The 24,982-nt window shown below is 41.8% G+C and overlaps 1 protein-coding gene across 2 annotated transcripts in view; it reads left to right on the forward strand.

Annotated features, from left to right (window-relative positions):
- Positions 1-24,982, forward strand: part of unc5db (unc-5 netrin receptor Db) — a 188,910-nt gene that overhangs the window by 134,311 nt on the left and 29,617 nt on the right. The window contains exons 7-11 of one of the 2 annotated variants that reach the window (XM_035167032.2): positions 1,935-2,099; positions 5,024-5,056; positions 7,148-7,333; positions 11,457-11,819; positions 18,219-18,303. In XM_035167032.2, coding sequence (XP_035022923.1) covers positions 1,935-2,099; positions 5,024-5,056; positions 7,148-7,333; positions 11,457-11,819; positions 18,219-18,303 — 832 coding nt within the window. The remainder of the gene's footprint in view (positions 1-1,934; positions 2,100-5,023; positions 5,057-7,147; positions 7,334-11,456; positions 11,820-18,218; positions 18,304-24,982) is intronic. The other variant, XM_035167033.2, reaches the window with a different exon arrangement.

The raw sequence follows: 24,982 nt of genomic DNA on the forward strand, positions 1-24,982 counted from the left end.
TTGGTCGAGCTTTACATAGCTTATTTTAGCTGAGCTTATCTTAAAGACTAGAGTCATCTGCAAACAGATAACCTGGCTCTGCACAAAATAATGTTGCTACCTTTAACTCTAAACTTGACCAATGAACATGCTATATACATTTTTTTTTAACCTAATCTAGAAACAGTAATGAAAGAGAATCAAGCTTTGTCCTTCAAATGAAGACATGAGGATGATTTTCTTTTTCAAAAAAAGAGGAAAAACACAACAGCAAATCAGTCACATACAGGGACTTTAACACATTAGGGAACAGAACTATAGAGCCCACCACCGTGATTCAGGTGTTTACTACACTATGGGTGTGGTAAATGTAATAAATAACCAAAACGTCAAGGTGGGGTATTTAAGTTAAGACTGTGGCATCTGAGAGTATAGTACTGACAGGAGTAACTCATAGAGGTGAGGCAGCAGTGTCTTTTCATCCTATAGGTTAAAAGCAATAGTAAGTAAATGATCCCAGAACTCACTCTCTCTCTCTCTCTGCTACCTGCTACACTTTATACGTTAATTTGTTTGAAATATGACACAATATCAACACCGATCACCACATAACGATTGGTATGTTTCTTAAATAAATCAAATACTTCTTCATAGCTGTGCACATTTATTCATTAGTTCTGCTCATCCTGACTCTGCTTCCTGTCTTTATCTTGCGTGCGCGCTGACACACACACACACACACACACACCCACACAAACACACACACACACACACACACACACACACACACACAACTAGTGACATCGGACATGTGTAACCTCAGGCTACAATGGAATTTGTAAACTTAGGCAATGTATGGAGCTGGAGGAGATGGTGGGGCGCGCATGGTTTGACTCGATTCAGTTGGCAGTGCGCAGTGCGAATAGAGACACAGAGAGGAGCAGTAAATTACTGACAGAAGTGGTCTAAACTGTTAAAAAAAAGTACGCTCCAAACATGTATGAAAAGACCCAAAATGAACAGCAGAGAGCGTAGAGGGACTAGTCTTTGGTCGTGAGGTGTTGTAGCATTTAGTTCCTGACAAACAGCCCAAGCTGTAAACTGCTAGTTCACAGCTGTACTTCTAACTTCTAACTCTCTGCTCCAGTCACACACCTACACACACACTTTCTCTCGCCCACTCGCTTATGCTCTGAACTATCCCTTAAAGCAGCTGCACTACTTGTGTAAGTATCGTCTGTCTCAAACTTCTCGTACTTACCGCAGATCGAACACAGATGTGTAATTTGCTCGTTTACTTGCGACTGCTGCCCCTTTACACTTAGAGAAAAAATTGTGGGAGTAATTCTTAAATGTAATCAGCTTCCACACTGTGCAACAAAGTGTGAAAAATACCTGCTCGCACAACAGTGGAAGCCAAATCAAGAGCAGCTTGACATGCACACTTGTTTGTAGCTACAGCCATTCACCCATCAGAGATCCCAGGTTTTATCGTAAATGCGAAAAAGTCCAAGACATACTGCGTCCCCTCAACTTTACAAGCCCAAGACTGAATGGCATGCACCCCTGAAAATGAGAGAAACAATGAGATACATTGGCTAGTCAACCTAGCTTCAAGAGACAATAGCCTGCTTCCACCTGAAGAGGGCAGTATATTACGAAACTAATGCAAACAGGCTGTGTCATTATTGGGATAGAACGTTGTTCTGAGATGTGAGGAGAGATATCACTTTGTTTTGTCTAGCTGTTGTTTATGTTTAGCTTTAGCTTTAACAAGTCGACCACTTGCGCTGACAGCACGCGACTGCACTGAATAAAGTTGAACTCTATAACGTCCATTATAAATGCTAATCAAGCTGTGAAGTAGTCTTGTTAATATAGCCTTTGAACTATATACATGTAGAGTATCAGTTAATTTTGTTCATCCACTTATGTGTATTATCCTCATGTTACAGTTGATGGAGGCTGGGACGAGTGGGGCGAGTGGACCATATGCAGCAGTCAGTGCGAGAAGCAGCGGAGTCGGGAATGCAACTCGCCTGCACCCAGACACCGAGGCAAGATGTGTGAAGGGAGCAGCGAGGCCACTGAGAACTGCACAGATGGACTGTGTACCCAGAGTAAGGCCTTTCTCCCCACTGGGCACCGTCATCATCATTTTCATCATTTTCACTATCATGTTCATCATCATCATATATACACTCACTGTAACTTGGCAAATCATCCGAGCATGTTTGAACAGGAGGTGTGTTGGAAAGAAAACACACTGTGGATTGACATGGATGCCCAGTGCATGATAACTACAGCATGCTGCTCACTAAACAAACTGTATGTCACACTGATTCTGTGTCAGGCTGAGATGTGCAGACATCCATCATTGAATGATGCTTGATGGTGGAAATGAAAGAGCATTGCACTGTTTGGGTCATGCACATGCAATGACTTGAATTTGTTAATGAATACAGCATCGGGCTGGATGATGATCTTTTCTATCAGAATTGTGATTTGAAGGGTTTAAATTTTCAAATCACAAGACGCACGTTTCTTTTAGAAATACAGATCTTTTCGACACATGCATTTTTATAAAAACACAATTCTTTAATAGACATGCATTGTTTGAATAAAATGAATAAAGTTACAATGAAATTAAAGGAGTTCATTAGGCGTACAACAAGTGAACAAAACACAACTGCAATGTTTTATTTAATCTTTAAAATTATGATCATTCATCATTATTTGGCACAAGTGCATGTTATTTATCACTACCACCAATACAACCTGTAGTTTAATTCATTTTGTATTTAGTTTTAATTTAATTTATATAAAATTATACCAATTACCCCTCCTATTGTCCTTGGGGGTCAATATGATCCCATAAAATCTTTTACATCTTTAAATAACTTCGTCATATTGGGGTCAGTATGACCCGAGGCTTTCAGCTCAACATATCGACATTCTACACATTTTTGTTTTGACTAGTTTGGAAACTAGAACTTGCAATTTTTTGTTCAAAAATCCTCTCTCTGCTTAAGGACCCAAAAGCAAACATCAGTGATCAATGATTGCTCACACATGGAGGAGAAAACACAAAGTGCAAGAGGACTATAGCTGCGCTCAGTCTGCAGGCAAATCCGATTTGTTTCTCATGTTAGATATGTACGGAAGACTGTCCACACTGTTATTTGCAAGTAATCAGATGTAATTGCTGTGTCCAGACATTACCAACCCATCTGTATGGGTTGCTGTGGTGACGAAATACGCCTCAGTAACAACCATTGACTGCATATAAAGATAGACGACACATCTCTACTTCCTCCCATTGTACAAAAATGATGCCACAACATTTCAGATTCGAGTGCTGCCATCTCTAAGTCTGTGAAGTAGTGATTGTAATGTGGAGCCACAGTATGGAGGTCCCGCCAATACATGCGCTGGACCAATCACCAATCAATCTCAGCTGTCAATCATGATGCTTTATGCCATATTTATAGCATCATAATGCTAATTAAAATCAAACTTACTGAAAAAATAAACGCTTGATCACACATGGGTGTGAGAACTACCCAAAATGACAGAGACTATAATTGAGAAAATGATTTGACTTTGTACTTTGACCTTTCGTTTTTTCCATGTCCTATTTATAAACATGGAGGAGGTGTTGTCTATGACGTATACTGCAACCAGCCACCAGGCGGTGATCTAGCTGATTTGACGTTTGGGGAGCAGTCATGCTGTCAGGGGTCCCTTTTGAGTGGCTCATAAGAGACATGGAGTGAAATGACAAAAGGCTGGTCTCTACCTTCTGATGGCCTGCAGAAGAAATAATCTGTTACGCCGTTTGTATTTCGTCAAATTCATTGAGACGACTTTGTAACTTGGTTCTTATGGAGGCTGGGGATGTTGTGTTTTATTGAAAGGGCTATTAGGTCCTCAACACAGAAACTTACTGAATTACCTGACACATTAATTTGGGTATCAATTTCAATTCTATTCATGTGGGTTTAAACAGGTTTAAATTGAACCAAAGATGTTATTAAACTGAAGATAAGAAGAGGGTTAAATCATAGCCCCAATACTGTTACTAAAAGAAAATAAATACATTTGTTTTTCCCTGAAGTTGTTCACCTCTACTTAAATGTGCCTTTCACTACGGTGTTCATTTTTGTCTCCATAATGGTGCCATCTGTAAATTCCAGGGTTTCTGCTGTGGCTTTTAATGTCTAAACTTTAATACTCAGAATTTTTAGGCTTTAAAATGTCTTTAATATGTTAGTATTTTATGCACTTGATCCATTTTGGTGGGTCTTTATTATGTTAACATTCATTAAATGCTACTTCCATCACACTTTCAAATTACCAATATTTATGAGGAAATGTTTTGGCGGCATTCATGGTTTGTAATGTCTAAGTATGTTGTAGATCTACATATTAACATGCTGTAATAAAACTCGATACGCGACAACAAGGCCAACATGGAACTGATGACTGATCCTACAAACAGCTCGAGAACTGAGCTCATGACACTCACCTTGGCTGTTGGAAAGATAAAGATACCTACTGTCTCTGCCTCTAGTTTGCGGGATAACATGTCGGATCAGCCGTTATTCTCAACTGGACAAATCTTAATCTCAATTAATAATTTGGGGACTTCTGTCATATCTGTTGTACTTGAACTCTTATATTTCCCTCATTATGTTCTTAAAAAGGTTTTAAAAAGTTCAACTTGTTGCAACCTGCAGAAACCCTGGACCTTACACCTCTTACATAAAATCAATCTTGTTTTTCGAGATGATCAGTCCTCAGGCATTTAAAAGACTGAGCACTTTGCAACTCCCCATCTTCGTCGATGCTGATGTGAGGACAGTGGTGATGCTGGCCTGGCCATTATCACTTAATATCTATCATCTATGAGCACTGTCATCAGAAGAGCTTCTCTCTCTGCTCCAGGTCCGACACCACACTTGTTAGACACTTCACACTAGGCTGGGACTTTAATCACCACTCTCTCTCCTCTTTGTCTCACTCTATCTCTCTGTCTTTGCAGATCGAAAGCTGCTACATGACGTTAAACCTCAAAGTGAGTCTTCCTCTGTGGACTTCTTTCATCTCCAGCTCCCAGTCCCCACCTGCCACTAATGTGCAATGCCCTCAATTCTGTGGGCAAGAGCTGAAATATTCCAAGTTTAAAGTTAGCGGTAAATGGGGGTGACATTCAATTTGCGTTCTCTCAGGACATACTGGAAACGGAAACATCCCGAGTTACCGACAATTAGTTCACCTTGATCTGATCTACTTCTGTTTTTAACCCAGCAAGTTCTCATTTGCATTCATGTCATCATTCAGCACTGACTTTTTATGACAGCCGTGACATCCCAGCTGTGCTTCCCCTTTGAGCCAGGTGATATATTGGTTGTGACAAGTGAACATGTGCTCTGGTGTGGAGGATTAATGGGTTGTAATCATTGCAAACGAGCTAATTTGACCAATTTACGGTGCCGTCCTCACATTCCTGTGGCGGCTTTCAATCACTCACCGGTGTTAGCCTGGCTAAGTGATTGTCAGGTGCTAGCTAGTGTGCCTTCATTAGCCTGCTACGTTTGTGTAAAAGTCGAGCCTACTGTCTGCTCTGCAGTTTGAAGTGATTGAACAGGGACTGCGTTACATTGATATGTGTCGAGTGATCACCCTGGTAGGAATAATATAAATGAATCTGCCTCTGATTGGCCCTAGCGTCAACTTGTGACCAGCAGCAACACCGCATGGGCTCCTAACTGTCTTCACCGTGAGATATCCATCACAGCTATTGGTTATAGACCGGTGGGTCTAAAGGCAGTTTGGCTAATCACCCTCCATGTTAGCAGCTTGACTGTGGCATGTAACAGTTTAGAGTAACGACCGTGCGTGTTCATTTAATCCTGTCTGTGGGGCATAATATAGCATAGAGAGATAAGACAGATGGTCTGCTCCATCTTACCACTTCTCCATCCTTCCCATTTCACTTCCATGCTGGAGCCAGCGTAACACATTATAACTCTTGCATGTGTTTGCCCTTGAATGTCTTCATCATAACAAAATTGTCTTCACTGCTTTCCTTCCATCCTCCTCCTCCTCCTCCTCACTGAGTCTGGGTCTTTATTAATATAAAAATAACACAAGGGTCTTTTATGTGCAACACTTAAAAACTTATTTTTTGGCGGGGCTGCTTTCATCAAAGTGAAAAAAAATTGACCCAGTTGCTAGAGAAACCTCAAGAACATATTTACATATTGTCACACTGTCACATACTGTACAGACACACACTCAAAAACTGCCTGGGGCCTTTTACTTACCTCAGTGCAGATAGAACCAGGCCTTTATTGAGTCTTATATTAGAGACGTGCCTTTATTTCTAATTCCCTAAACTTAACCCGCTCCGTGTTTTTCCTGCTGTCTTGATGAATTCAGTAAAAAGTACAGTTTCTCAGCACTGGTCATGTCAGGAGTTCCCATTTGTTTGTTTTTTCTCTGAACAACATTCGGCTCATCTCAGTGAATGAAGCTCAAAGTTTTCTCCAGAATTTTCACGTGGTATTTCTCCAAGCTTTTCCTGCTGTAGAATTTTAATGTGAAACAATATGAGGAGGTTTATTGGTGACAATGTTTTAAAGAGCACTCCACTGATTTAACATTACACTCAGTGTGGAGAATACAAATGTTTCATAAATAGATGCAGCAGAACCAGAGATAATATCGATACTGTCTTTTGTTATATAGTATTTATACATTAACCTCCAATATAGTGACCCAAGTGACATCACTTATTGCAGTTTAACACTGTTTGCGGAACTCCCTCTGGTGTCAAAAATATCTTTACACAACTTTAACTCCCCAAAACATGTAAATGGAATTCATGTGTGTGCTTTTAATATCAACAAGGAGTAAGAGAAAGTCAAAATAACTGGAATACATTAGAATATAAATTGTATTCAGTTGTTATGAACATTATCCCGAATGTGAACTGTAAGGTTTCTGGTAATTTCCTCCTCTTTCGTACCCAGCCTTTATTAGCGACTGGCTGACATTGGTTTGTGCAGGCCCCTATTATTTGACACCTGGGCAATATTTGAATACTGGCTTTTATATGAGATTTTAAATCTCTCTACTTTCCCATGTCGCCTGTGTGTTTCAGGTATGGACAGCTCCAATGATGTGGCGCTGTACTCGGGCCTGGGAGCCGGCATCATTGCCGTGGCAATCCTCGTGGTGGCCGTCATGCTGTACAGGAAGAACCACAGCGAGTACGGCGTGGACGTCATCGACTCCTCTGCGCTCACAGGAGGGTTCCAGTCTTTCAACTTCAAAACCACCAGACAAGGTAAGAAACATTGCCATCAACTACACGCCGACACCCGCTGACATCCACAAGGCCAAAAGCCGGCGTCATCAAAGACCACTGCGGCAGGGCCACCCTGGTGATTGATGGCATTTGTTTACATGGAGCAGCATGGCGTGCAGCTTCCCTATTTGCCTAGGATTTATACCTCCATAATCAATGAAAGGATCTGTCCTTCTTTTTTGACAGACCTGCTCCCGTGTTATTGTGAAGAAGGAGATAATCAATCTCTGATAGACACCGGGGCTGTGCCATCCCCTCCCCGAAGACCACACATTTGACTGTCAGGCAACCAATCTCCTCCATCAGATTACACTGGCCTAAGCCACTGATGGATAAATGTGAGGGGTATGGAACAGTGAACATCAATTCATTTTTTGTTGCGCACAGCAATAACTTCTGTTGGTTATGGGACTGTGGCCGTCCCGGCCAGCCTCGCTCCAGGCATTCGTATTACTGTCACTGACACTTCTGGGTTAGCGCAAGTGATAGCCATCGTGGCGATGGGTGATCCATCCTCGCCGCCGCGGTGACAACGCATTGAGAAGCCCTCCTGGTGCCCGCACTATACCCCCGGCTCCCCCAAGGCCTAGGGAGTAGCTCAAGCCCCCACCCCACATCACGGGGAAAGATGTGAGGAGAATGGGGGGCAGGGAGGTGGTACAAGCCGGGTCTACATTCAGCAGGTCATCAATCCTATTTAAATAGGCCATGTCTCCCCGCAGCCTGCCTGCTGTGCCCTGCACCGGCCACAATCACTCCTTTCCATTTTCCTCTCCATCAGCCGGCTGAGGCTCCCTGTGAAATGAAGAACACTTCCTGGCTCTTTACGGCAGAGGCAGTTTGGTTGGGAGCAAGTTGTTGAGGTTTTTTATATCGGCCTGTTTCTGCTGTGACTGCACTCTTAACACTTTTTCATAAACACTTCCTCAAGGGGGGGAAACGCCTCTAAAAGTGTGTGTTTAATTTCAATGAGTGGCTTCCTGCCTAATAATCACCAGAGAGAAAGAAAGAAAAAAAACATAAATAGTTAAAGAAGTTCTTAAATGCTTTCGGATGGCTGTGTGCTGCCGGAGCGGCTGTACGTCAGTGTGTCGAATGAGTCTTTGGACCTGACCCTGTCTCTCTGCATTACTTCTCCCTCTGAGTGATTTTTAATCAGAGGCCCAATTCCAGACCTATCCCTCAAGGTATTCAACCTGAGGTACATTTCATTAACTTCTCTCATCTCGCCACTGCCATTCCATTTTCGCTACGCCATTCTTAAAGATGCACACTCAAGCGATAATCAGATCATTCTCCACTCGGCCGGAGTGGAGAAAATTTTGCAGTGATCGAATATCTGCTGCAGAGGGGTGATGTCCACTCGGCCGCAGCTCTTACGGAGTCCTAGAATAGCCGCGAAGTCGCCCGCGGGTTTGCTTTCACCGTGAGAGCATTCAGAAATGCATCTTTTCATTTCTTGTGGAGCATGTATATTTATATGGAACACTAACTTTGTAGCAATTACTTTACATTTTCCCATCTGCTCAGACTTTGTGTTATTTATAATACAGGTGAAACAATATGCGGTAGTGGATAGAGTTCAAGAGCAAGATCACAGAAGAATATCTGTAATGTGGCTTTGTTGTTATCACATTCTTATGACAAAGAAATATAATTGAGCCTTGATATTGTACATTGTCATAAGATACTTTTAAGTCTATATAAAATATAAACATTCTGCATTCCTATCAGCAAACATAGGCCATAAGTAGAATAAAACACGCAACTTAATGTCTTAGGGTTGTGGGACGTAATCAACAGTTTTTACAATTACAGAAATTTGGTACTTAAGTACTTTGGCTGTATTTTAATGACAGACATGAAATACTGCTCTGTTGTGTCCTTTTGTCTTCAATAACTGAGTGAAATGTTTTTTTCGTTTCACATTAAAATCAAATAAATGCACAGCAAAGAAAGTGTGAAGATGGATTGTGTTGTTGTTCAGCATTATATACAGACTGCTGCTAAACACGAAGCACTGTCATTAGTTTTCATGAGGAAGAAGACGTGTAATTAGTTCCAAAAGGAAAAGCAATCATCTGTCGTGACATTATGGGCGACCTGAGCTGATGGCAGCCATGACAGACAGTCTTTCACATGAAAAGTGTTTCCTCTTGGCCAGCCTATTCACTGTAGATTTAAGAGACGGCCTGTACTGCAGGAGGCTGCAGATGATGGATGATGGACAACATGCCAACTCACAAACACTGATGTCTAATCACTTGGATTTCCCCTGGTGGCTGGCTGCACTATAAGTCATAAAGCCTGTCTCCTCCATGTTAGCAGATGGGACATGGACAAAACATTTTGTTAAGATTTGCTATATACATGGACTGAAACATGGTTATAATGCACCTTGTAATACCCAAAAATGGCCACTGGGACAAATTAGCAAAAGAGGGGTTGCATTGTATATATCCAGTATCCATGGTATCCAAAGCTGTGGTTGGATATTTCTTTTTTGATTTAATTTTGGCACAGATGACAAAAAAAGTTCCCCTGCACCTCTTCGTGAAAACAAACTGTGCTTTGCATTTAGCAGCGTTACTCTGCAGTCAACTGAACAACATTGAAACACAATATATCACTTTGCTTTGTTAGTGGGTGACATGAATGGAATTCATTCAGTTATTAAAGACATAGTTGTCATTTAACATTTGAATAAACCATGACAGAGTTAATCCATGAATGAAAAGCAACAGTGTATTTCATTGTATGACATGAGATCTAGAGCCCAGGACAGTGCACATTGAAACTCTGTATAGTGACTAGTGTAACTTAATTGATTTATCAAGAATTAATGAACACTTTCTCATGTAGTCAAAATAATTATTACTTTCAGCTCCACTCATTGTGATTCACTCCACGTTAGAGCAGCAGCACAGTTGTTAGGATCTGAATACATGTGTGGCTGTGTTCCATATTTTAATGACCAGACCCCTGAGGGGGAGACAGAAACAACAGGAAAAGTTGAGCTTTTCAAGAACAAGTCAAAACGAACACATCCCAAAATGCTCGTCACAAATCACGCCACCGGTAATTAACCATTTCCCTAAAAATAAAACAACATTAGCCTCCCGCCTTGTACCCCTTGCCAGGCAACAGCTGGGCAGCAAGGACTCAGTGACTTCGGCGTTATCTTGGCACGGCTCGCCCGGGGGCACTGCTCATCTGAGTCTGCCAGATCGATGCTGCGCACTCCTCGCTCTATTTGGCAGCGTTGTCACATCTAATGGCCGCAGATGAAGACCCCCCTCCACAGGCTGTTGGGTCCACACTGCGAGCTGAAGGACTACCCTCATTTACAGAGCAGTCACCTAGACCCCTCCTGGCCCTGCCTCCTGTCCTTCAGGAGGACGCCTCACCGTCCAGAGGAGCTGACTCTGGCAGATGGATTATGGAGATCAAGCTGTGTGAGCGCTTGGTAATTAAATCTGACGCCCTGACCGTGGCTTCGAGCCCTGGACCTTCTGTCCAGGTTGCGCTCCCTTACCTCTGATGCTCTGATCGCCTGCCCGGACATGTTATTTTAATTGGTGCTGGAGCGTCACTGGTCAGCTGCAGGAATATTGCACTTAAAGGAGCCCGGAGATGTGTCCTTTAAACCTGATCTGAACTGGATTAATGTTACCTGCATGGGAACATCCATGAATGTGTGATTTTAATCTCAAGTATGCTGTGCCTTCTCTTACGAAAAACCAACTCTGCTGAATGTACTGCATTGTGCTGCAGACAGAAATCCATATTTAATCCATGCAAACTGAGTGGCACATCTTTCCCTGCCGTGAAAATTACAGAATTGTTGACACAATTATCAGCTTTTAGACCAAAATCACAAAATAACTAACACAACAAAAAAAGAAAGGAAAAATGAGAATGATATTACTATCCTGACCTTATTACATTGTATCTAGGACACTGGTGAATTGTGTTATCCCATGTGAGATAACACAGAGGCTTTGATTCATTAAATAAATGAGTTCCCTACATAATGCAAGTCCTCAGCTGTGAGCGGGGCTTTGAGGTGACCGTGCGCTTTGTGCTCTCTCCATCTCTGCAGGCAACCCGCTGCTCCTCAACTCCTCGATGCAGCCTGACCTTACAGTGGGACGGACGTACAGCACTCCCCTCTGCTTCCAGGACGGCACGGACAAAGAGCTCTTTGACCCCCTGCCAGACATCAAGGTCAAAGTTCAGAGCTCCTTTATGGTCTCGCTGGGTGTGGCTGAGCGGGCGGAGTTCCGGGCAAAAGCTCCCGCCGAGACCTTCCCGCGAGACCTGAGCCGGGATTACAGCAGCACCATGGACAGACGCAAGAAGGGCCTGCTCACGCTCAATGGACCCATCAGCTCCAGTAAAGAGCAGCTGAGGACCACGAGTGTGTTCGGCCACCCCGGAGGACGCCTGGTGGTGCCGAACACCGGTGAGCTTCACAGGAAGTTTGTTAGGAGAAAAAAAGGCTCTTTGTGTTGATAATGAAAAGCAGCTTAGTTTCCGTAAAAAGAGGCTGCAGTAACTTCTCATTATAGTGGCCATCATCAGCCAGCCCTGTTTAACGTTGGGTTCAGCTTCCACAGAAAGTCTCCCAACACAACAAATATCTATTTTTCTCCAATTCCGTGTTGCTTGTTGTTGCTGTTAACGGTCTGCTGCGTGTGCGATCAAGAAAGCACCGTTTTTCACTGTTGTGCTTTGTTGGCACACACAGACACACACACACTCTCTGACAGAAAAAAGTGGTGCAGTGAATTTTCTCAGAGCTGGGAGGTGGCACGCTGCCTAAGAGAGACGCAAATCAGTGGTTTTCACAAGTAAGGTATGAATAGAATAAAGCATTCATCTTTATGGTTATTATCAACCAAAGTGGAAATTTCTCTTTAGCTCACCAAAAACATAAAAACAGCACAAGAACATCTTACATTATCATATAAAACAGATACAGACCACATTACGATGTAGAACCACAGTACGATAGTAAAAGATAGCCGAATCAAAGCATACTGTAGATTATATGGTGGATGAAACTTCTCCGCAGCAGGATTTTTTTTAGTTGAAACTGCTGATTGCACTTGGAATAAAAGACTTCTCAAACTACTGTATTTGTGGTTGTCAGCGGCACACTATGGTACCTCCCACAGTACAGGGTCTGTGCAGTGCCGAGTTGGGTAAAAGTAATAAACCAAATTCAGTTTCTTTTTATGAAAAACATTGATGATAGAAAAACTTTATTACAGATATACCAGGTAGGATGAACACAATATTTTCTAACTTCCTTCTCCAGCATAGAGTATTTTTAAAAAGCTCTGCGCACAGTGGCCAACACACAAACAATAAAAAGTGACCGTGTATTGTAGAACTGTTTGAGGAGGACAAGGACTAATTCTGAAGTTGTCTCCGGAGCATTAACACATGACAATAGAACAGGCAGGTTTAGAACTAGCACTCGTAACACTATAAGTAATACTTTCAACTCTTGATATACTTCTTATGAAGCGTTTTAAGAGGTATTCACAACGTACTGTAAAATACTGTCCATAAACCATCAATCAATCAAATTTTATTTGTATAGCCCATATTCACAAATCACAATTTGTCTCATAGGGCTTTAACATGGTGTGACATCCTCTGCCCTTAACCCTCAACAAGAGAACCATTAAACAACCATTATATTATTATTATTTGGTATAACCATTATACCAAATTGTTGCAAATTGTTGGAAAAAGTTTTTGTCCTAAGTAAAGATGGAGAAAAATAAGTTGTGTGCAAAAAGTGTTAAATAAGTTTGTCAAGACTTCCTCTTCACCAAGAAGTCAGCCTCTTACTACGGCACATCACAACTATCTGTACACCTACACACTCATTGCTCAATCAGTGCCGTTGCCAAGGTAGGTAGCTGTTTGTTATTCCTCCACATCATCGCCGGCTCTCTCAGGCAAACACGGGTCACGCTGTCATCGTGTCCCGCCAACACAAATGGAGTGATTGGAGGAGTTTGCATGGACTGTTACAGTTGTCTGGGGGTCAACAGCCCGTGCAAACTCACGGCCCTCTTCTGTGGCCCTCGCCTGGCGTGGAGAGGTGAAGTACAATCAGCCTCCTGCGGTCATCTTTCAGGCGGAGGGTCTGAGTGGAGCAGTCACTGCTGTCAAGTGCAGCACTCACACAGTCTGTCGGCGGGGACTGCTATTCATTAGAGTGAATAGCCAGCCACACGCAGCACTTCACTGCAGATTACTGAAGCTTTCTCCTCACCTCAGTGGTATAGAACCAAAATAGCAGCATACCTTACAGCTCCCCTGACTTTTATATTGAGCCTTTTAAAGAGTGGATTCACACAGGTTGCAGATATTGTAGTTGTATTTCACTATTTAGATACAGTAGATTTACATGTAATTTTATGTTAAGCCAAATCTCTAGCGTAACCTGCCTCTGAGATTTGAGATTTAGAGGTGTTCGCGTAATTGAAAGATGATTTGCAGCAACATCTCTGTCCGCAAACAATGTTCTGATGACTCTGGATAATCCTCCGACGCCCAATGGACATTTTTAATTGGCCCTACTTTCTGCAGAAGACATAGTTTCTCGGTGAGTAGTGTGGCAGGGAAACAAAGACAAAATGGACAAAAAACAAGCAGATGAAGAAAAGAGCTTTGTCGCCAGGACAACACATACAGAAGCTGCAGGCAAAGAAAACACAACAGCAAATCAACACCAATATATATATATATATATATATATAACAACACATAAGCAGGGTGAACAAACGTGGTGCTCCATGACAATTCACACTCATCTGCCAGTTAGACAAGCACATGGGTATAACTAATGTAGTCTAATACAAATGTGCTGCAGTGAATCAGTGAATGTGTGGCTAAAGGTGCACTGTGACGTTTTGACTACTGGTAACACTATGCAAAATCTTAATGATTAGCTCCCCACTGCATTTTTCTTATGACATGAAACATCCCTGCCAGTGGGCTTACGCTATTCCACTGATTGACAGTCGGTGGCAATAACATGCGTGGAAATATAGCAGTGTGTCAGCAAAGGCAGAGAAGAAGAGGACACCTGCGTAAACAACAAGTTACGTAAATATTTTCTTTGTTAATGTTTTAGGAGAAAAGAAATTCATTCAGCACATGTGTGAGGCTTGAAGATACATGCAGTGTATTTTGTTAAGAAGTAGAGAGTTACTATGACCGCCCACTTTTAGAGTGGCTTTGGTTGCAGAAGTAAATTTCCCTTTTACTTTCTCAATAAACATTTCAGAAAATCCTTAAACCTGGAACCATAATGACCAGATAACAGAGGAACAGTGACCATAAAACATTTGATTCAGGGCAAAAAGTAACATAGGAAAACTACAAAGGTACAAGACTGTCAACATAATTATCTGAAGAATGAAGGAACTAGGTATCTTTTGAACCCTTAGGAATTAACCCCTACCAACAACTTCCATTGCGATTCTGCTTGAATTTAATCTTGTTGAAGTGATTTTCACCCTTTTGAACTTTATTTTCCTCATCTCTAAGACACACTGAATTTTCGAAAGAGAAATCATAGTTGCTTTACAGTAAACGTAATGTAAGGCTGAACCATCATAAAGATATGATTTTTGTAGTTGTGGTATACATTTCCACGGTAACAAACAGCTCCACCAGTCAGAGATGTTGCTATTACATCTGAGGATTGTGGGTAGTTTAGTACTTCTCTTTGACATTGTAAATAAAAGATGTCTACAGGAGCATATAACCATACTGTTGGGTTCTATACTGAAAAAAAAGACATATGGTACTTTAACTCACTTATATTATTAAAGCTTTGTATTTCACTTCCTTAACTTGGTGGACAAGAGAGCAGATTTTAGTCTGGGCCAAGATCCCCAAACTCTGGATCCTATGTTGGACCCTCACTACCTGGTAAACGTCTCAGTCATTCCTGTTTACACAGGCTGTGTTATTCAACCTTTGTCAACTAAACCGACCTTTTACCTCTAAAGTCAGTGGCGTTTCCTATCAATGCTACACAAGACATTTCAGAGAACGACTGAGAGTCTTTTCCATTATTAATGTTTGTAGATGGAGTACAGGACTCTATATGAACATTTGACACAGCATGTTCATTTATTAAAAACACACTGGTTAAAAATGCACATTTGAAAGAAGGCTGCCGCTATTACAATAGATCCCCTCCCCAGACAGCTGCCAAAAGCTGTCTCTCTCTGTCATCTCCCCCTCTGCCCCTCTGAACCTTTTCTTTGTAGAGCATGGGCCTTCTATATGCTCTCTGCTCCTCGCTGTGAATGCTCTGCCATCCACACAGCAGCAGATGAATAGTGTCAGGCAGTGCTGATGAATAGCGGCGAGGCAGTGCTGCGCTGCTTCTTGAAAGCTATTGCATAATCAGAAGTTAAGTAATTGTTGTTGCAAGGAGATCAGAATAAGATTGTAATGATTATTCAAGATCGACGTGCCCAATTCAGAGAGACGTGTTTACATAATAACATAATTCAAATCCATATATTTACTCATCTATCCTTTTCCATTACACGTGTGAACGATATTCCGGCTGATCAGGTGAAGGTTGACAAGGTCACGTTGTTGTTTGTTTATTTGATTCAGTCTTTTCTGATAGTTCTTAGCCTTGAAGCTACAAAATAAATGGTATAAATTCCACTCAACATAAAAAGATAAGTTTCCTTGCTGCCTTAAAAATGTGAGTAAAAGGTCCAATGTGTTCGATTTAGGTGAAAGGGATCTATTGGCAGGAATTTAATATAAAATAATACTAGTGATGTTTTCACTATTGTTTTTTATCCAAATCGTATGAATTGTTGTTTTCTTTACACTAGAATGGGCCCTATATATTTAAATACTTTATATTTACATCGGGAGAGGGTCTATCTACGGAGGCTGCCGTGTTTTTTACAGTATCCAAAACTGGACAAACTAAACATCAGTTTTTATGACAACTGAAGGCTACCACAGGTTCTCTTTCATGTTTGGAAGGGGAGGGTGAGGTGAGGGGTATTCAGCTGCAACATGCAACTTCATCACTAGATGTCACTAAATTATACACACTGAACCTTTAATGGAACTTAACTCAAATGGTTAGTTCAATGCCATATAGGAGTTAACCAGAATGTCTTGCTTTTCGTTTCCATGCCCATGTTATCAGTTCAGAGTGGCCACACTGCCCACATGAGACGTGCTGCTCTTCTAGAGAAATAGACAGGGGAAATCAGTGTCCATCTGTGGAATATGTCACAAACATATATAGTGGCAACACTTCCTGTAGCAGTTTCAAAGTAAAAGCACTCTTGCATCTCTGTTGACTGAATCCATTAGTTTGTTTTAACAAGGTTTTGATTGTTATTGCATGACCAGAAGATGCAGTTGAAGATGATACAGATGAAGATAGTTGTGTGTGTGAACAACAGATGCTCATGAGACGCAGCAGGTCAGCGACGCAGCCGCACACGCAGCCAGTGAGGCCTGGGCATATGAGCCAACTGAGATGAAGCCACTTAGTATCAGTCAGGACAACATGGAGGGCTGCTCCCAGAGACTGGCTGTATCACAGCTGATTTCAGTACTGCCCTTCATCATGGTTAATATTATGGTTTGTTTTTATGAAGAATTGAAAAAGGAAGGTTTCTGGTGGTTTTTGATGCTCAAGCAATGCATGTTTACTTAATGTCCCTGCATTGTTTCTTTGAAAACTCTTAGTAGTTAATGGAGTGAACTCTCTGTAGTTTATTCAATATTCAAATCATAAGACTCCAGGTTAGAGTACCTCATGTTCATAAGATCTAAAGACGTCAGAATCAAATTTAAAATCAGACAGTTTAAGAGGAGATTTACATCAGAAGCAGAGTTGAAATGAGACAGTCAGACATCATAGAGGGAGAAAGATATGACAGAACTGCATGATGTGCTCCGAGGGTGGAGATGACAAAAATAAACTGATGCTTAATTATAATGCGGTAAGAGACTGCATTGTTGAAGTTTGAAAAAAGGGGGTTTCTTTCAAAGTTAGTCAATTAAATCCTGAAACTTACAGATGAGCTCTGTTGTTTTACAATACTTGAGACTGGGGAAAAACTGAACCTGTCCTGTGAGCTAAGGACAGAGCACCACCGTGAGAGAGCAAAGGCCAGACCTGACCGCTGGCTGTCCGAGGAAGAGGTGGAAGTAGCGTGACTTTGTTTTACAGCAGCGTAACTGAACAGGGATGTTTGGGTCAACGAAGGTTATGACTTTCACATGAAAAGCTGCTGCTCACCATATGTTTTCTACCTATAGTCTGCGCCAAGCTCAGCTCAGGCAAAAGTCGTCTAAGTAATTTTTTGTAACGGCATCAGTTTTGAAAAGCAATTACACGCTTTAATTTTGAAGGTCATTCAGAGCGTTGTCCATACTTAAGCCTAAACAAACACTGCTGTTAGCCAATCACAATTCACAAGCACATATAGCAACTTGTGTGTGAGTGTGCCCGATCCTGTGTAAATATTTGAGTGACTTTACATCCTCCTTCACTTAAATATATATTTCTCATACCCATCAGTGTTTGCATGTGCTAAAGTTTATTATAATTTTATTGAAATTCCTTATGTTTCCAATAAAAGTATTTTTGTGATATTTTATTTACACACTTGAGTTTCACTTTGCTCTTTGCTATCCCACAGCTCATTAATGTCAAATGAAGCTCACATAAATATTTCCATAACCCGTGCATCATGAACAACCTGCTGTAAGCCCTTGTTTGGACCCCCCCACGCGCTGTCAGGCTGCTGCTGACACATCTGTGTGTGTTTTCCAGGGGTCAGCCTGCTGGTGCCTCATGGAGCCGTGGCTGAAAACATGTCCTGGGAGATGTACATGGTGATCAATCAGGGAGAAGCAAGGTGAGGCCAGAGTTCACCCAAATATCATTTCAAGCATCTATCTGTCTGTCAGTCTCCGTCTGTCCTCTCATCCATCAGCCCAGGACCTCCATCCTCCGTCCTCACTGTCCTGCTCCTCTCTAATTATTCAGCACCCTCTGCTACAGCTGCAGTGTGTAGCGAGGAGACCAGGCTCAGTAGAACAACACTCAGAAGTTTTACTGGAGCAGATTATAAAGTTACAAGTTTAATACGCTCCATCATTGGTGGCTTAATTACCACAGAGTTACAGTTAAGCGCACTGATGTCAAAGAAATGTGTTTTTGTGTTTGTTTCTCACTGTTTAGTGTCTCTGTTGAGTTCACTTTAATGAGGCTCGGCTTTTTTTTTATCACGCTGACTTTGCTCATTCTTTCCTCTGAGTATTAAATATGAAGATTCTCGCGCTTTAAGATAAATTAGAGGTTTTATTGTCAGTGTCAGCAGGGAACTGTAATTTAAACTGCTTCCTTGTTCATAGATGTTCTTTCACACTATTCACACAGCCCTTCAGTTTCAATAAGATTTGTTGTACTGGATCACTAACAGAAATGTAACCATTTAGCATTTTTACAGACGATGAAGAGTTTATGTTTTCACCCTTGTCTGTTGTTTGTTAGTTTGGAATCAAGATTACAATTGTGGACCGTTGTGGTATGGGTCAGGGAGGAACCCAATCATTTTTCATTTTACTTTTTACTTTTTCAACATTTTCATAATTTTCCCAGGGAATAATTCATGATTCTTATTAAATCACATTAATTCAAGCACATTTAGGAAACTGATATCTATGAGTGTGTGAAATTTGGTGCAGCTTGATTGATTTTTAGGGAATGTTGGCCGTTGGAATGAGTATATGCATTTTACTGAGTGAAGTAGCACTCTATAAACCTGTGATTATTTTAGTCGCCTATGAAGTAGAAATGTAAATTTAGTGGTGTAGAGGTAACTAAGTCTTGATGGAGTCTGATTGACAAATGTAGTTTGTATGTAGAAATTCTGCAATAAGCTCAAAGTAAGATACGTGGATTCTGAAAGGCTTCACTGATTTTACACTTACATACCAATCTGAGCATTAAGGTTGGTACTGTTCAATACTGTTTCAATTTTGTATTCATTTTCTCATCTCAGACTGGGAGACTTTGAATTTTGATTTAGCTGTCCTACTTACTGTGTGACTTTGTCCTGCAAGTGTGTCCAAGGACATCCAGTCGTCCAAATTATTAGCTCATCGCAGCCCATAGGACGAGATGGATATAATCTGCATTCACTCCCAGCAGGTCAAATGACTCTGCAGAAGACACTAGTTTTTATCGGCTCCGGTTCCGATCTGCAGTGATGGAAACGTGACACTCGGGTGAACGCGTTCATTTTGTCTTCTTCTTTAATATGGTGGTCTAGACAGCGATGGAGGATAGTGCCTCGGCTTCTGGTGCGTCGGTGACTGCTGTTTTTAACAGGTTTACCCGCGTTTAAAAAACCTGCGTATATACCTGCCTATTTTGGTGTAAAAAAGATACAACTGCTGCTATCATCAGTAATACCTTTAAATTAACCAACATTTTGTTTTCTGGGCAGTACTGCAGGGAGACATGTAAAGAGAGCAGATGTGTGTGACCCTCCCTGTGGACATCAGCACATCTCTGAGCGTTTACCGGCTGGCTGCGTGACAGATGGACCCAGCAAGCACTGCAGCCTATCTCCCGCTCTCTATAGGAGTCCTCTAGGTGTCACGATATGGGTGTTCATTTCCAGAAGCCTCTCACAGGTGGTAGTCTGGGCCTTTGATGTCCCAGCTGCTGTTGAAAAACTCAAGTTCCCGCCGTGCGACCACGGGGGGTCTCTGCAACCGAGTCCTTCATTTAGCCAACTGACGCGCAGGAAGCAAAGTCAAACCTCCAATCTCGCTCAGTTTTTTTCTGTGTCCTAGCCTCTCTGCCTAGAGTCAATATGTAGTTTATGTTCTCCACTCTGTCAACAATACGGCGCTCTGGGAGAGAGTCACAACCTGGGAAGCTTGTTTAAACGATGATGAATGCAGTGATGAATGGAGCGCGGTGCGCTGATGGATATGCACAGCGGAATGGAAGGCGCGGACGTCTCCCGAGGCCTTTCATCTTGACAGCATATACGCGCATTGTGTATTCTGATCACAGCTAGGTAATGACCCTTGGATGGACTGAGCTTCTCTCTGAGGGGGGAAGTGTTCAGGGCTTGGGGGAGGGGGGGTTGTAAACTCGTCCTCGCAGATAGCCACAAGGGTTTTCCAGTTTCCTCTGAAGTGTCAGTGTTTATTTGCGCCACTCCGCTTGAACAAAGTCACAAAAAGAAGAGAGAGCCCACAAAGTGCCAACATTAGCCGCACGAAATGACAGGCTTTTATGGACCTGACAAAGTGATGAAATAATAAGGTGCAAACAGCAACGAATGTGTCATTTCTTCTATTTGAGCTCAATTTTAAAAGCAGGCAGTCAATTTCCCCTTTAGAAGAAGGACGACTCATGATACACTGACCTCAAAGACTGCAGTGTGCTCTTTGTTCTGTCACACTTTCAATATGCTACACAGTAAGTATACACTTCCGTGAATCATGAATTGTTTTTCGGCAGTGTTCTTTATATATCTGCACAGGAAGGTCTGCAGCCATCTTCATCTCTTGTTTTCGATTCCTATCTACAAGCATCAAGTGTCTGCTTTCTTCCACCGGTTTATCCACCATTGAAACACAATCAAAATATCTCAAGCTTCAATCCGACAGTATTCAGTTTTCAGCCACGGCCGTGACTTTCAAGTGCTTTATTTCTTTTTCCGCCTGGCTGTGTGAGATGTTTACTGTAGACACCCGTAATTCTGCCTGTGGTCTGTTGTGTTTGTCATCTCACCAGCTGTCAATCACTGCCGACATCCTCGCAGACGCTTGAGAATTGCATCCTTTCTTTCTCTCTGCAGCGTCCAGCCCCCCAATCCCTGCTCAGCCTACTTCTCCACACCCTGACAGAGTCCTATTAAAGCCCCTTTCTAAAAAAAAAAAAAAAGTGTTCTTGAAGCTTTTCAAAGGCTCATCTAAATCTTTTCAAGGCGCAGTTTTGCTTAGGTCAGACATATTCCGTTTTCCTCTGAGGTTTTACGAGTGCGTTGTGTTGTGAGATAAATCCCTCAACCCACTGAGGCAGAAACACCTTTGTCCTGGTAGGAAAAGAGCTTTTAATGATGGAACTTCCAAATGTGTGCTCTATGAACATGTGGGACACGCCGCTGTTTGCCGTTTATTGTTGTCTAGACGGCCCAGGTTCAATTTGACTTCTTAAATCAGAGGAGGAACACTCTCAGAACTCGCCCAGTGTGTACCAGGATCAATTTAACAGTTTGGGGGTTAACATGATAATCTCATACACATGGTTGTCAGTAGAAGGGCACCGGTGCATAGGTGTGACATGGCTTCCCGTGTGGATGCAGGGCCCTGCAGTCATAGACCAGGCCGCCCACAGTGTCTGACCCAGCTCAGCTGTTTCTCTGGAACAGCTCCAGGGCAGCTCCTGCTCTAACCTCACAGCTCATCTCAGACGCAACATTCATAGTATTGTTGCAAAGCACACAACTCTGTATCCCCTTCAGTGAGTGTATATAAGGACGGATGATGTGACAGCTGCCCAAAAGTTAAGCCAAAAACAGCAAAGGTCATAAACTGAAATGTCAGAGAACATAACTAAAGATGTTTTTGTCATTTTAGTTCTCATCGCTAATTTATATTCAAGTGCTCATATTTCTGATGAATTTGTTTTTAATTCAATGCGAAGAAACAGGGTGAGGATCAATGATCAAAATAATGATCAGAATTAAAGCACCGACCTCGACATTATAGCATATGGAAACTTAATCAATGAGCATGAAAAATAAAACATTATTTAATATACTGAACCATCACCAAAGGTAATTCACAATGTTAATACACACTCTTATTTTAAATAGTTATTTCAATAACAACTGACATTGGAGAATTGATGTTATATTCGATAGTATGGACTGACGTAATTTCAGGAAAAATCCAAATTTACTTTTGGATTATTCTCCTGGGCATACAAATTCATTAGATTTTGATTTGTAATAGGCTACCAAACATGTACATTGTGGACTAATTGTGATGATAGAGAAAAGCTCCTGTTTTGTACTTGGGGGAAAATGTGGCCTAATTGTGGTTTTATAGTTCCTATTCAATGGCAACCTGTAATGTTGTAGATTCAATTAAATAAAGTGTAAACACATGGGCCAACTGTCTGGCATCAATTAACATTGCAGTCCCTAAAGCCCCATGACTAAAATTAACAATATCTTCAAAATAAAACCAGTGTTAATGATGTGTTTAAAGACTTTAATCTTAAAGTAATATCACTTTTGAAAACTTGAAAGTCCAGAGTTTGGATGGGAAGTAAACTGATCGATTTTTAGCATGGTTATCATCTTTTCCATTTTCTGCTCAGATAGACACATGACTCAGCTAACATCCATACGCACTCATCTCTGCCCTTTATTGACTTCATCAAAACAAGAAGAACAGACGCTGGAGAGAAAAGGATTGACTCTCGGCTCTTCAGGTTCCTTTGATGAACTCATTACCAATAACAATGGGCCTGAGAGGCTGTGATCACACGGCTGAGCTCAGTGTATAGTGCCCACGCACCACAGTGTCTGCTGTACACAATAATGTGGCAGAACATACCGCTATTTATGTGCCTTTAAGTGCTTTGCACATTTACTCAACTCATTCAGACATTTTGTTGTTTTTTTGAATATGACTCTCAATGATAGGTGACCACATATCATGGTGAATTGTTTCAAGTGATTCGCCTTGTTGCTTACACTCATTTTCCCAGTCAAGTGTGCCGCGGTGCACCAAGCTCTGGGACTGGAAATGAAGTGGTATTAAAGTTAGTTGAATAGTCATTAGGGTGGTATTATAAATCAAGACACTGTCCCTTGCAGTGTGTTTTTTTAAATAGATGGGGGATTAATTTCTGCTATTGTTAATGTTTTAAAGAGCTGCTCTTTCAATCAAGGAACCGTGCAGGTCCTTGATTACTGAAGTTGCGCCGATAAAAGCTTTGCAGTAAAAACTTCAGCAGGGGAAAAACAGGCAGCAGCAAAACAGAGATGTTATAGACGATGGCAGAAGCAGAAGTCTAAAAGTATAACCTCTGGATGCCTGTTTGACTAATGCATCCATGCACCACATAAGGTGTCTTCAAAATGCTTAAAATCACAGTGGGACAAACAGGTGGAAGACTACAAGCAAATAAAGGTGAAGTTAATGGAGCATGCTAATGTATGCATTTGTTAAGCGCCGCTCTACCCTCTCCCTTGCCCAATATGCCACTTTGCGCGGCTCCCTGAGGAGTGAGTCATCGCTCTCTTTAAATAATGCACCTCATATTGGGGCTTAAGTAGCCGCCGTATAAAGGCCTTCATCGTGATGACAAGTGGAACTTAGAGAAGAGGACACGAGCCTGTAAGGTTACTGCTGGACTCTTAGGCCCGAGCTGAGGGCTACTTAACGATCAGGTAATCGGCTCCTTGGCTACACTTCGCATTGAATGTGTGATCAGGCTCGGCGCTATTGGCTGAGGGATCGAGGGCCTGTCAAGAGCAGGGCTGCTGTTAACGTATAAGGACCGACTTCCCATTAGACACTGGGAAGACAGGTGATCTTGTTCTGCATCTTGATGGAACCTGCTAAGCTGTAGAAGAAGAATGTATCACAAATGAAATGTATTATAGATTGAAGGATTGTTCTGGTTTATTTGACACTGTGTCTTATTTTTGTAGGTAGATATGGGAGTGTCTCAACATAAATAGCAGGACAATACAAATGAGGAGTTAAACAAAGAGGTCATAAACCAACCAACAGGTTGGCCAGACCTACTGAAAGAGAAATGAAGGAGGTGTTAGAATTTTGTATGCATACTCTGTGATATAATGGTGCATCACAGGTTAGAGATTTAGGCTTAAACCTTTCATAACAATACACTTGAAACCAGTTTTAATAATCACGGATATTGTGATCAACCATTTATATGGATGAAAAAGCTTCTGTATAGACAGCATCATTCCTATACAAATGCTGTTTAAATAAATTGGTTACAGTGATCAGGTAGTCCGTATACAGTGTTCATTTTGGGTCCGAAAAAAGGTAATTTTTCACAGTTTTTACTGGCTCTGTCAGTAACTTAATGCTCTCTTTAGTGTCTTCATCATTCGCGCTGCGCACTGCGCCAACCAAATCAAGCCAAACCGTGCGCACCCCGTCATCTCCTCCGGCTCTCCAGTTTACAAATTCTGTTGTTTCTACCCAGTCTGGGTTTACACATGTGTCCGATAACAGTTTCTGTGTGTGTGTGTGTGTGTGTGTGTGTGTGTGTGTGTGTGTGTGTGTGTGTGTGTGTGTGTGTGTGTGTGTGTGTGTGTGTGTGTGTGTGTGCATACGCGAGTGCACAATTTGATGTCGTCCTTATCGTACAAACTGCCATTAGCTTTCCTTCAAGTTCTGGGACTGCCATACAGAAGATACACAGTTCGGTTATAGCAATCAAATGCTTATAGTGATAAATTTGGCCCAGACAAACGTGATCGCTATAAGCGGTTTCCACTGTAATTTCTTACTAACGAC

The sequence above is a fragment of the Hippoglossus stenolepis genome, chromosome 9, assembly GCF_022539355.2.
Source record: "Hippoglossus stenolepis isolate QCI-W04-F060 chromosome 9, HSTE1.2, whole genome shotgun sequence".
Taxonomy (NCBI): domain Eukaryota; kingdom Metazoa; phylum Chordata; class Actinopteri; order Pleuronectiformes; family Pleuronectidae; genus Hippoglossus; species Hippoglossus stenolepis.